At 60.6% G+C, this 12,548-nt stretch overlaps 1 protein-coding gene across 5 annotated transcripts in view; it reads right to left on the bottom strand.

The window, feature by feature from the left end:
* The window catches only part of Chst1 (carbohydrate sulfotransferase 1), an 11,613-nt gene extending 1,443 nt beyond the window's left edge, over positions 1-10,170 (bottom strand). The window contains exons 1-5 of one of the 5 annotated variants that reach the window (XM_048788650.1): positions 9,887-10,170; positions 4,971-5,025; positions 2,725-2,869; positions 2,276-2,382; positions 1-1,352 (exon numbers count right to left, since the gene is read on the bottom strand). In XM_048788650.1, the coding sequence (XP_048644607.1) occupies positions 75-1,310 (1,236 nt within the window). In that variant the 5' untranslated portion in view covers positions 1,311-1,352; positions 2,276-2,382; positions 2,725-2,869; positions 4,971-5,025; positions 9,887-10,170 and the 3' untranslated portion in view covers positions 1-74. Of the gene's footprint in view, positions 1,353-2,275; positions 2,383-2,724; positions 2,870-4,970; positions 5,026-6,112; positions 6,852-8,637; positions 8,650-9,886 lie in introns of those variants that run through there. The other 4 variants (XM_015476655.2, XM_048788653.1, XM_048788651.1 and 1 more) reach the window with 4 other exon arrangements.
* Positions 10,171-12,548: the final 2,378 nt, after the last annotated feature.

Below are 12,548 nucleotides of genomic sequence, written 5' to 3' on the forward strand. Positions count from 1 at the left end.
GGGGAATAAGGCAACAGTTAAAAAATGGTCCCTTTATCAAACCCGGCGCCCGTGCCCCGCCGTGTCACGCCGTGTCACGAGAAGGGGCGGAAGTCCCGCTCCTCCACCAGGCTGATGGCGGGGTTCTTGAGCTCCTCCTCCGAGGCGGCCTTCTTGTAGCCCAACTGGGCCAGCACGTGCTGACAGGCGTTCTGGGCGAAGGCCACAATGTCATACGAGAGGCGGAAGCGCCACTTCTCGGCGGTGGCCGCCGAGTTTCGCACGGTGCCGTATTTGTGCTTGCCCAAGGTGGGGTCGCCCCGCGTGTTGTTCTGGATCCAGCGGGCCACGTGGCCGTCCAGGGGGATCCCCAGGAACCCGTAGATCTCCTCGGTCTTCTTCATGGGGTTCCTGGCCAGGTCCTCGTAGCGCACCAGCATGTACTTGCCCTTGAGCCAGGAGGGCCGCATGAGGCCGGTGGACACGGAATTGGAGAAGTCCTCGCACACGGTGGTCAGCTGCGTGACATCCAGGTTGTAGGGCTTCCTGCCCGTGCCGTACCAGAGCCGCCACAGCCGGTACGTGTCGCGGAAGGTCTCGCTCCGTGACGCTAGAATCCCCCGAGGGTCCCGGACCAGCTGGATGACCTTGAGGTTCAACCGGGGGTCTTCCACCAGAGCCCGCAGGTCGTTCACCTCGGGCACGCGCACCGTCTTGATGGCCACGTGGCTGCGCTCGCGACAGGCCTCTGCGGCCACGGTCAGGTTCAGCAGGCCGCACTTGCGCACGCAGTCCCCCTCTTCCAGGACCAGGTCGGGAGCCCCCGGAGGGTCACACACGGGACGGGAGCAGAGGACCCTGCTGGCCCCGCGGCGGAAGATCCTGTCGGTGGTGTGGTTGACAGGGGGCGGCTTGATGTAGTTCTCCAGGAAGTAGAGGTCGCAGTCGTAGAGGCTCCTCAGGAGGTCCCGGCTGGCACCCAGCATGACCCTCCGGTCTGCGGGGCTCTTGCCCTGGGTGAAGCGCGGGATGAGCGTGTTCTGCACGTGGTAGAGGGGCTCGAACAGGTAGAAGACGTCCAGATGCTGGTTGAAGAGCTGGCCCACGAAGGACGAGCCGCTGCGCGTGGTGGCCAGGATGAGGATGTGGGTCTTTCGGGAGAGGTTATAGGTGAAGGTGGGACCCTCCTCGCACAGCCGCTCGGCCAGCCCGGCCTCGGCCAGCCCGGGGCAGGTGTGGAAGGACTTGGCGGTGAAGGTGCGGATGGCGGTGTACTGGATGGCTATGGAGGCCAGCGCGAGGAGGAGGACGGCCTTCCAGGAACATTGCATGGCTGGCCACCTTCATGGGGCTGCTTCTCCGAGGGTCGAGGTCTGGGAGCAAAGACGGCCTGGTCAGGTACCTCCCATAGCCAGAGGCCTCCAGGGGGCCCAGGGACATCCATCTCCCTCTCCCCCCCTCCCTCTCTCACGCACACCCATCCTCAGACCTATGGCCCAAGCAGCTAGGCTTTGTCATTCTGTGAGGGACCCGTGGGACCTTCAGGGATCTACCCAACCTGAAGCCCAAGATCCAACCCATAGATGGCTGCAGAAGCCTCCTACCTTGAACTCTGAGCTCCTTGAAGGGGCTCAACTGTGCAAAAGAGCCTTTCTCTTCCCAGCCCCTACACTTAGGGGGGCCTCAGGCCACACGCTGCCACTCCTGACACCCTGCTGGCATTGCCTGGCCACCAACATGCTTCCCCAGCCCAATGAGCTGCTGCCCACTCCCCCAGGTGGACGTCCTTTCTCTGTGCTGTGCTCTCCAGTAGCTTGTCCACGCTAGGGGAGACAGGTGTGGTGGACAGCTGTGCCCACGTCCCTTCAACTGTGGACGCAGGTGCCCAGCTATCTCGAGATGTGGATTTCTGGGCTCCTAAATGCCCTCGAGTCAACTGGCCTGAAATAGAGGGAGGGGTCCCAGAGCTACTGAGAAACAGCCCTCTCCAGGATCTGGGGTCTGCTCGTGGGTGGCCATGGGCCCAGGTGATCCTCGCTACCAGAGTGGACTGCCCAGAAGATCTTAGCCCGAGGAGACAGGCCTGGCTCCTCCAAGCTGGTCACCGAGAGCCTCTACCCTTAGCCCCTTAGTCTCTCTGTTCACAGAAGGGGAACTGGAAGGAGCCACGGGAAGCAGAAAGGACCCAGGCTGCCCCAAGCATCTTGCAGGTGCCCCCAGGGAGGCCAGCTCAGCTCCCAGCCCCAGAGAGAGTGCTGGGGCTTCTGGAGCCAGTGAGGGAGAGCCGAACACTTACCAAAGACAGCTGCTCCAGGCTGGGCAGTCCGCGGCTGCCCGTGTTCCCAGGCTTAGCTGGCTGTGGTCAGAAGTCCAAGCCTGCGCACCAGTCCTGTGGCCAGCGGACTACAGAAAGAGAGAGGGCAGGCATTCTGAGGATGGGATTGGGCTCCCAGTGTCCCCCTCTCCTATGCCTTATGTCCCACAGTCTGCCCCAAGTCAGGCAATAAAGGCCTTGCTTTTCCCCTATATTTATCATTGATACCAGGATCTTAGCCAACCAGTGCCATCTAATCCCTGGGGTCCAGACCCCGGCACCCCACCCCTTCACCTACCTCACTCACCCACTACCCTCTGCTCACACCAGGGCCCTGGGGGACAGGGAGCTGGTGAGCCTCGGGCCTCACGGACTCAGCCCCAGCACACCCCGGATTGGTTCTGGGCTTGAAATCAACAGACAAGTCTGACCTTTTGAAATTCAACTGGTTCCCGGAATTTGGCAGGGAGGGATGCGAGCAGGGGTTCACCTCAGGCCTCTGCATCAAATGGCAGCTCCGAGGGACGCCAGGAAGGGGTGTTCTTCCAGCCACAAGGAGAGGAGCAGCTACTGAAACTCAAAAGCAGAACTGGACTAGGCGGTGTTCCAGACTTTGACCCAAGTCCGAGTGAAAACACCAAAACCCGGGGATCCCTTCAGTTAGCATCTATTGAGCACCTGTGAAGCACGAGGCCCTGTACCCCGGCAGGTGCAGTGTCAGCCCACAGAACAGGTGTGAGCTCACATCCGGAGGTCTCCCAGCAGCCCCCCATGTCCCTCCTGGGAGGCTTGACTTCCTGTTCCTCCAGCTTAAACACACTTGGCCTTCAAACACGCATTTGATTAATGTCCCCAGCCCGCTTGTGGACTGGCACGAGAGGGGCTGGGCACTAGAAGGGGGAGCAGATTGACTGCCGAGGCTCTGAGCACATTCTTTCCATTACTGTCTGACTGTCCTTCATCTGTTCACAGTGACGGGTGGACTCAAGTGCAAATATCCCCCCAGCCACACCCTGCTGTTCGGGCGCGACTCCTTTGGGAGCAGGGCAAGCGCATGCTCATTTCCCAGAGCTGCCAAGCACATCCACCTTCTGGTCCGTGTGATTCCTCACAAACCCCCTGGGAGGGGAGGGTCCTCGTTCCCATTGGAGAAATTAAGTCTCAAAAACTAAGGAAAAGCCATCTCCGCAGCCATTAAGGAATAGCAGAGGCCTGAGTCCCTCAGGTCAGGCTTAGGCCAGTGCTCTGGGCTCTTCACCACCAGCTTTGTGTCCCAAGAAAGAAGAGGAGCCACAGCAGCAGGTTGCCTTGGAGGGGGCAGAGCCTGGGCTGAGATGGCAGTGGGCCCGCTGAGGTGCCAGGCCCGGGAGTCCTCAGCCCAAGTAACCCCAGACAAATGTGAGCGCCTTTCACGATGCGACAGGCAGGGAGGGGCACCAGCAGGAGCGCGGGTGGCTGGGTCACTGAGTCCTGGGTCACTGAGGGCCCGCTCTTCAGCGGCAGAGCCGTTCCACAGACATCTGCCAGCTCTCCAGGGCGGCCAGGCACTGTTCCAGGGAGGACAGGGGAGACAGCACCAGGCAGGGCCAGCACTTGTGGGCATCCATGACGGTCCTCCCAAGCTGCACTCTCCCCACAGGTCAGGCTGACCCCAGCACAACCCACTTTATAGAGAAGAAGCTGCGGCCCCTCAGGGTGAAATAACTTCCCCAAGTTCACACCTCGGAAGGGGCAGGCCATGCTCTGAAGTCCACCCCCTGGATCCACTCCCTGATGCCCCCCCATACTTCACCCCCTTTGAGACTCTTCCGCAAACTTAGGGTTCCAGTGCCAAAGACAGAACGTATCCCAGATGGTCTTCCAAGAGCAGCATCTCGCCATCTTGCCCCACATCTCCACACCCCACCAGAGAGCTGAAGGCCAGTGCTGGGCACCGGAGGGGAGTGTCCCAGTCACAGGCCATGCCCCGCCTCCCAGGGAGGGCAAAGCCAGGGCATGGGAATGGGAAGGTGGGGAAGCCAGGCCTCCTGGAAGTGCCCAGCTCCCCTGCCAGCCTGGCAGAGCCAGCCCAGTGCTGGCCAAGCCTCCTTGGTATGCTGGAGGCATCTGCCCTGGAAACCAGAGGACCCAGGGCCAGGTCCTGTGGTTCCCAAGGGAGCAGTGGCCACTGAAAGAGCCCTCAACGCTCTCGTCCTCCGGGCCACATTGTGAGCTCGGGGCTCCTTCCTGGGCTCCAGCAGCCTCTGGCATGGGCTCCCTCCAGCTCCAGCTGGTCAAAGCTTAGACAGAGGAGCCCAGAATCTGTTCTTTCTGTTAAGGCAAGGGAGGGGGTGACTCCCACGCCCAGGAGAAAGCTCAGACTTCAAAGTCAGCCAAATTCCCAGGGGGGCAGTGGAAGGGGAGGATGCACATCACAAAGCTAAACGGGAGCTCAGGGCTCGCCAGGAGCCAGGTCAGCCTAGGTCTGCCCCTCAGTGGGTATGGACATGTGGGCGATTCACCAGCTGTCCGTGAGCCTCAGTGTCCCCATCTATAAAGAAGGTGTGACCACCTTCCAACCAATCAGAAGAATTGAACGACTTAAAGAATTTAGTCAGTGTTGGACATTCAAATTTAATGGTTCGTGGTTGGGAGCTGGGTTCTGGGACCAGCTCCATGTCCCAGCTCAGGCACTTACCAGCTGTGGGAATGTGGCTAGATTCCTTAATCTCTCGGTGCCTCTGTTGTCTCACCTGCAAAATAGAGATACTTATGAGAAGGCTGTTGTGGGACCAATGAGTTAGTGCTGTGCCTGGCGTAGGGTTACACCCAATAAAGCCCTTAAAAGTGTCCTCACTAACATCTGCTTCTTGGGGAATCACCCTGCAGCCCACAGGGGCTGACAGTGACCGTGAGACCCACCTCTGCACCAACCCTCCTTCTCGGACCCCCTCCCTGCCAGGAACTAGGCAGAGTCCAGCAGTGGCCTTCCTGCTGCCCTCTAGTGGCCAAGTGCCAAAGTGCAGTCTCCTAGCCCTGCACTTTTAACTGGGGCCCTGCTGTGGCCTGCCTTCCTGGGGGCTGGCTGCAGCCTGATGTGAGGGTGCCACCAGGGGAGGTGATGTTGCAGGATGCGGAGAGGTGTGACCGAGGCATGTCCCTGCCCGATGCAGCCCCTCTTCCTCAGATGCACTCCCAGAGGCAAGCCTGGACAGGCCGCGCTACCTCATCCCCCACCACTCCCGCAGGGAAGGGACACTGAACTCAATGTCACCCGCAGGAGCATCACACAGCCTCTGCCTTTCCCTGGCTGCTGAGTGACCTTGGTTCCCTGGCCCCCACCCCACCCCTGGCCCCTCTGTGCCTGGGTTTTTCCATTAGCCCAGTGACCGGAGACTCCTGGCTCTGACCATGGGGTTCTGTCAGCTCAGAAGGCCCCACACTGCATTCCCAGGGACAGGCAGGGCCACCGTCACAGCAGACAGGGATCGCCCGTCAGCAGGGGAAAAGTCCAGTCACCTTCCAGAAGAACCCCGAGCTGCGTCTGTCCCCACCCCCTCAGCCTGATCTGTGGCCATCCCCGAGAACCAGAGCCCTCGACAGAGCTGTAGCCTCCCTTCCCGCTCTGGGCACCAAAGCACTGCTCCTCACCTTCCCTGGGCCACTGGCCCCTTAAAAATGCAATCCCTCGTCCCAGGAAAAACATCTGTACCCACAGTTTTGCACCCAACTGGAAGTTCCCCAGGCCTCCTGCAGCCCAGACCCCGGGCTAGCCCTTCCCAGAGGCCTGGCTCCTTCCTCAGAGCCAGCCGCTGCCCTGGGGTCTTCTCTTCAACTCACTGTAGCCAGCAGGCCCCACAGATGGGCTTAGGTGACGTGAGGACATCGCCCAGCGTAGGGTCAGGAAAGCTCTGGCCAGAAGACACGGTGCAGGACCCACCACCAGCTCGGACCTTCGGGGGCTGGGTGGGGGACACTTGTACATAGGCACAAACACTGAACTGTAGGTGCCCCAGAGGGAAGGACAGTCAGACGATGGAAGGGGGCACATTCACACCAAGCTTTTGGCTCAATTTATTAACCTTGGGGACAAAGTGAAGTCTCCCAATGCAAGAGCTGAAGAGGAGACTGGTGACGGGGGGGGGGGGCACTAAAACCTAGCCCTGGCACCTCCTGGAGCCTGCTCTCCTGCCCAGGGTACTGCCAGTTGTCCTCCCCTCCCCCTTTCCAAGGCACCTGGTTGAGGCCACCACCTGTCCCTAGCATTGGGCTCTCCCTCTGGGGGTGGGGGATGGAGGGGACCAGGGACAGCAGTGGCTGGAGTCTCCTGGGTTAGAGCAGGACCTCCAGGGGGCCCGAGGGCTGTGGGGACAGCTGAGGCGTCCCTCGGACATGACACCCTTCCCAGCTCCTCCCCAAAACATGTCACCAAATCCAAGGGGGGCAGGGAGAAAAGAAGCTACCCGCCCCCTTCTGCCCAGGCTCGGGAGCTGGGTGGAGGGATTCCCGAGGCTCTGGGGTGCCAGGAACCAGGCAGGGGGAGCCGGAGGGAGGAGCAGCGCTCAATCCCAGGCCTGCAGTAGCCAGCAGTGCGGCTCCGCCATAGATAACAGCAAGGTTTTCTCCTCCCAGAGGAAAATGAGGTGACAAAATGAGGCACGGGAAAAACAAGGGTGTTGAAAGTCTGAAAGAACCCGGAATAAGGGCAGCATACAAAGAGCCGTGACAGCAGCTGGGGACGGAGCTCAGTGGTAGAGCACTTGAGGCCCTAAGTTCCATCCCTAGCACTGCAAGAAAGAAAAAAGAAAGAAGGGAAGGGAAGGGAAGGGAAGGAGGAAGGAAGGAAGGAAGGAAGGAAGGAAGGAAGGAAGGAAGGAAGGAAGGAAGGAAGGAAGGAAGGAAGGAAGGAAGGAAGGAAGGACTGACTTGTGGGCTACATATAGGGGCCAGAGCTTCCTGGCAGTTGATGGGAAAAGGGAAATGCTTCATTTACATGTTTGCTAGATCCGTGAGATAAAGATTAAAGCATGTGTCAAGAAACATCTGGCTATTCCCGACTGATGTGAATCCAGCCTGATTCTGCTCAGGGTCGGTCTCCAGAGAGCTATATACCACCAGGAGGCACAGCCTCAAGATCACCTACCTAATAAAACCCAAGGGTAAGTTTGATGGGACTGAGTCCTCGGGCACCCTCCAATGTGGGCACTATGCCAACATGTACTTCAGCCCGCATGACCTTCTAGAGGGAATCTGACGGAGCCCGGCCTCGGCCCCTGTTGCCTGAGTCACCCGGGGCTACTGGGCCTCCAGTGCCGATCCCTGGGGCCACGCCCACCTCAGCTGCAGCTGGTGTGAGGGGCCTTCTCTGTGACGCAGACTCGCTGCCGCGTCCAGACCTCAGCAGGCCTACCTGGGACCCCACAACCCGTCCCCAGCACGCTCGCCCACAGAGCGGCGGGTCTTCCACTCTACACCATTAGCAGAGCGCTGTGAGCTCTGTGTCTCCAGGGCAGGCCACTCCCATGTCCACAGGTGATGTCCTTGGGGACACCCCTGGGCATCCCAAGCCTGCATGAGAGTGGGGCCAGGGTGTGGGTCTCGCTGCTGTGGCTTTCTAGCTAGACTTCAGCAAGGACCGGAACCTCTGCAGGACTCGGTTGTCCTGATGTGAGACAAACCCCGCGAATCTCCCAGACCTCTGGGCTGTGACCCACACAACGCTGGGCGCAGGGTCTCGAAGCAGGAGCCGTGAGGGGAAGTCTTGGGGGCTGATGCCCCATGACGGGCAGTACTGGCCCGGAATCGTGAGAGCAGAGGGTAAAAGACGCACCACGGCCTGGGCGTGCTCTGCAGCCCCGCGTGTGTGGCTGGGGACAGGCTGTCCTGCCTGCAGAGACCTTGCCCACTGGCCCTGGGAACCGAGGGCACCTCACTGTCCTGCCCTTCCGCCACGGGCCGGCTGGGCACCAGGGTCCCAAGGCCACCTGGGCTTCCCGAGCAGTGGGGAGAGTGACTGACCTCTGAGCCCGAGGACAAGGCCCCAGTGTGTGCCCAGCTCCTGGGGAGGGATGAGTCAGAGGCCAGTCCCAGTCCCAGGCCGGCCTGTGGTAGGCGGAGCTCTGCCCCAACACTGGGCCAGCGGAAAGGCCCTGGTTTCCTGTCCCCCCCACTGCCACCCACCCAGCAGCCACAGCCAGAGTCGGAATAGTACCGAGGCCCCACCCCCTGGACACCGGGCCTGCCCGGCCGCCCAGCCTCGGGGATGGGAAAACATCCACAGGAGCCAGAGCCAGCTGCTGCCGGCCGCCAGGGAAGGGGCCATCTGTCCCGCATCCCCAGAGTCCACTCACCTGCAGGAGGCTCACCTGGCTCGGCGGGGTGAGGGCTGGGGGTGGGGAGGCTGGGACACTGGAACCCACCTGAGCTTTAGGGGCTAGGGGAGCTACAGGTGCCAACACCCAGAGATGTCCCCAGGCCTGGCTCCCCCTGAGGGCTGCTCACCGCCTGCCAGGTGCCATGACCAGCTCCCCAGAGGAGGAGCGGCCAGCCTCCGTAAATGAAGGAGACTGAGCCTGTCCCCGCAGGAGCAGGGCCCTGCTTCCACCTCAGCCCGAGGACTTGCCTGAGAGCGAGAGTGTCACCCAACCCTGGGATGCCAGAGGGGAGGGGCAGGGACAGCCAAGACCAAGGGAACCACCAAGGCCCCAGGACACACTGGTGCCCCTCTCAACCCGGGCATTCACCCCCAACCCAGAGCCAGCTCACCCAACAGCTGCTGCCATCTCCAAGGACCATGTCCCTGGGTGTCAGCTGGTGGGCCTTCCCTGGCACGTGGATGGGTCTGTGCCATCCCACCACTGCCCAGCTGAAGCTCAAGATTCTCACAAACAAACGTGGTCACAGGCGCAGCCACTGAGGAGCAGCCGCCCAGACACACCCTGCTCCCCACTCAGGCCTCAGACTCTGGCCAGGCAGGAGAGGGAGGTTCAAAGGCTCTCAGCCAAGGAGGCCAGGAATGCCCAGCTCCCCAGCCAAGAGGGCGCGAGCGCATGTCTTATAACCAGCAGCCCGACGCAGTCTGGACTGGAGCACTGGCTCCCTGCTCCCTCGGTCCAGACCCTGCCACCAGCCCAGGCTGGTCCCCAGGACATGCCTGCACCAGGCTGCCAGCATGCTCATCCTGTAGCCCCTCTGTTTCCTGGGTGACAAGGCTCTACCCATCAGGCACGAGGCCAGCAGGATGATCATCTCTGCCAACATCAATGAGGACACCCATAGTAATATAAACTGGCAGCCGTTATCCCAGAGCCTGGCACCTGGTGGGACTGTCACACCTCCCCTCCGTGGACCCTCACAGCCTGAAGCCTCGGGTCCTCTGGCTGCAGCGACTGCACAGGAGGGTTAAGTGACAGCTCAGACGGGCCAGAGGCGAGAACAGAACCCAGGAACTGGGGCACCACTCTGAGGTCCTCACTCACCTCCTGAGACGTCCAGAACACCCACTCGGCTCTCCTGACCCCGTGTGGGAAAGGCTAGGAGTGCAGCAGACGGAGCGGGCACCAGACCCGGAGTCCCTGATCCCCTGAGCCGGCCACCCCGGCTCCCAGGACTTACAGGAGATGGAGCGCAGAAGCTCTCAGCAAAGTGACCGGGCACAGCAATCACTCAGTTAGAACGGCAGTGGCAGCGGACTCTGTCATTTCCTCTGCCTGGCAGAATCCTTGAAGGAAGCGTCAGAGACCCCACACACCAGCCTTCCCCTGGGCCCAGCCTGGGACACCTGGGGCCTGCAGGACTGAGAGAGCGCTCCTAAAAACTCCACACCACGGACTCCAGAGAAGGGACTGGCAGGGCCGCCCTCCCCATCCCTGCAAAGGACACAGCCTTCCCCCTGCTCCCAGCCCAGGGGCTTCCAGCTCTAATCAAGAAGCAAACACAAAGAAGGGATCTCTAAACATTTAGAAAACGCGGGAACCCTGGTGCCCCACGCGGCACCGTGGGGATTTATAAAGAACAAATCATGCCTGACAAACTTGATAGCTTTCTTGATAGAATTACAAGACTGGTAGATGAGGGAAACGCAGGCAGGGTAATATATCTTGATTTTTAGCAAAGCATTTGATACAGCGCCTCGAGTAATCTTACCAAATTAATTCAAACAGATCTGGCCCTAAGCACTTGTCATGGGTCCTGAAAGAAGGAGGGGGTGGGTCCCGAGGGTCCTGGGTGGGGAAGCGGGTCCAGGGGGAGGGGGCTGGAAGGCGAGTCCGGGAGTGGGGGCAGGGCGCCGAGCGAGCGCTGGGTCACATCTTATCTAACATCTTCATTAATGATCCTGAGAGAGGGGAGTAAACAGTCCGTTAATGAAATTTGCAGAGGATATTAAATTGGAAGGTGTCGTGGACACCAGTGAGGACAGCAAAGCGGTCCAGAGAGACCTGGGGGCAGAACCCTGGCAGGAAGCTGAGGGCTGGCAGGGGGGTGCTGGGTGGCAGCCAGAGCCACTCGGAGAGCCCAGGAAGAGAGAGGGGCCACCCAGGGCCAGGGTGGAGCTGGGAGAGGCCGCAGCTAGGTCAGATCTGCCCAAACAGGCGACAACCAGGAATCTCAGGGTCTCCTCTGGCCAGCTGATGCCCAGGGTGCTCTGCCTCCCTGACAGCTGGGTGATGGGGCGAGCTGGAGCTTGCAGCTGAAGCTCACCGTGCAGGAGGTGGAGTCTGCAGGCCATGGGAGGCTGAGGGAGAGATGGGGCTGGGGAGAGACTGGCTGGGCCTCCCATGCTGCTCAGGAAAACCTCCCTGCCCCAGCCGCTGCAGCCCGCACCTGCCCGACCACAGAGCATGGTGGTAGCATGTGAGAAATAGAGATCCAACCCTCAGGCCTTGCTGGGGAGTCCCTGGTTCCTCTTTGGGTGACCATCAGGAAGGGGATGCTCCTCCAGCCAGATGAACCAGCCTGGAAAGGCCCCACCCAGCCCCCTCACTATGTCAGAGAGGGCCCTGTCTCTGTCTGGGCCTCTTTTGTCCCTTTCCTTCTGTCCCAACACCAGGGGACACCACCATCCTCCCCCAGGGGCTCAAGTAGAAAGCCACCTGTCCATCTGGACCTGAAGAGTTGGTTCCCACAAGGCTCCTTCCTGGACAGGTGGGGTCTGAACAAGATCCAGGGCCGCCTAGCACCGTGCCAGCCCTAGGCACTGCTGTGTGGGGAGAAAGGGGTGACTGGCTCTCAGGGTGGGTACAGGCTGCTAGGGGAGGCTTCTCCACAGCCCAGGGGATGACATGATCACCGATCACCGCCGGGGAAGTGATCCCCGGACCTACAATAACAATGGCATCCACTAGGGACTGTCGCGGGTATGTTCCACTTCTTAATGCATCTGACCTTCACGACCCCAGAGCTAGGGCTCGTACAGTCCCCCTTATAGAGGAGGACACTGAGGCACAGAGAGTAGCCATCAGGCTTGGCAGAAGGTTCACAGGAGGAGCAGCAGCCTGTCCGCTGGGCGGCTCTGGAGGGGGCCCTCGGGCGTGGGTGGGGACAGGCAGCTCCTCCTCTAGGGAGGCCAACCCACCCTGGTCTTGCCCACAGAAGGGAGCTGGTCCAACTGCCGCTACACTTGTGGAGCCTGGTTTTACTATATGTTTCCCTTCTCCCCCAACCACTGCCGCGCTACAGCGAGTCCTCCGAACAAGTCTGTTTCCATGGAAACCATACAGTGACTCAGGGCTTCGGGACCTTCTCTGAACCAGATTATGAATATCAAACACTCCCTCCCTACCGATGCAGAGTGGAGTTGGGAAAGTAAAGGCAGACCCACAGTGGGGGGGTGGACAGGTCAGGGGCAAGAGGGACCTGGGGGGCACACACATATCCTCACCGATCGCTTGGCACCTGAGTACCCCTGCACTCAGTGGAACCCAGATGTGCCCCTCTTCTGGCGCAGGCTGACACACACGCCTAATGAGCCCCTCAGCACCATGCTTCCTCTGGAGCTAGGGTGCTGTGGGGAAAGGGGTCCAAGAGGGACCTAGATGCCTTCTGTGGCAGAGAAGGCTGGGGGGCCACAGTGGAGAGGAGCGTGACTTCCCCTGGATGCCAAGGAAGCGCCTGTTCGGAGCATCCCAAGTATTTCAGAAAGAAGGCAATGGATCTGGGATCCTCCCCTAGTGTCTCTGCTTGGAGATGAGGAGGCTGGGTGTCCAGTGAAGGGGGAAGGGGACAGTGATTTCAAAGCCCCAGCAGGGGGGGGAGGACAATCAGCAAAGGCTTCCTC

Source organism: Marmota marmota, unplaced genomic scaffold, assembly GCF_001458135.2.
Source record: "Marmota marmota marmota unplaced genomic scaffold, marMar, whole genome shotgun sequence".
Lineage (NCBI taxonomy): Eukaryota > Metazoa > Chordata > Mammalia > Rodentia > Sciuridae > Marmota > Marmota marmota.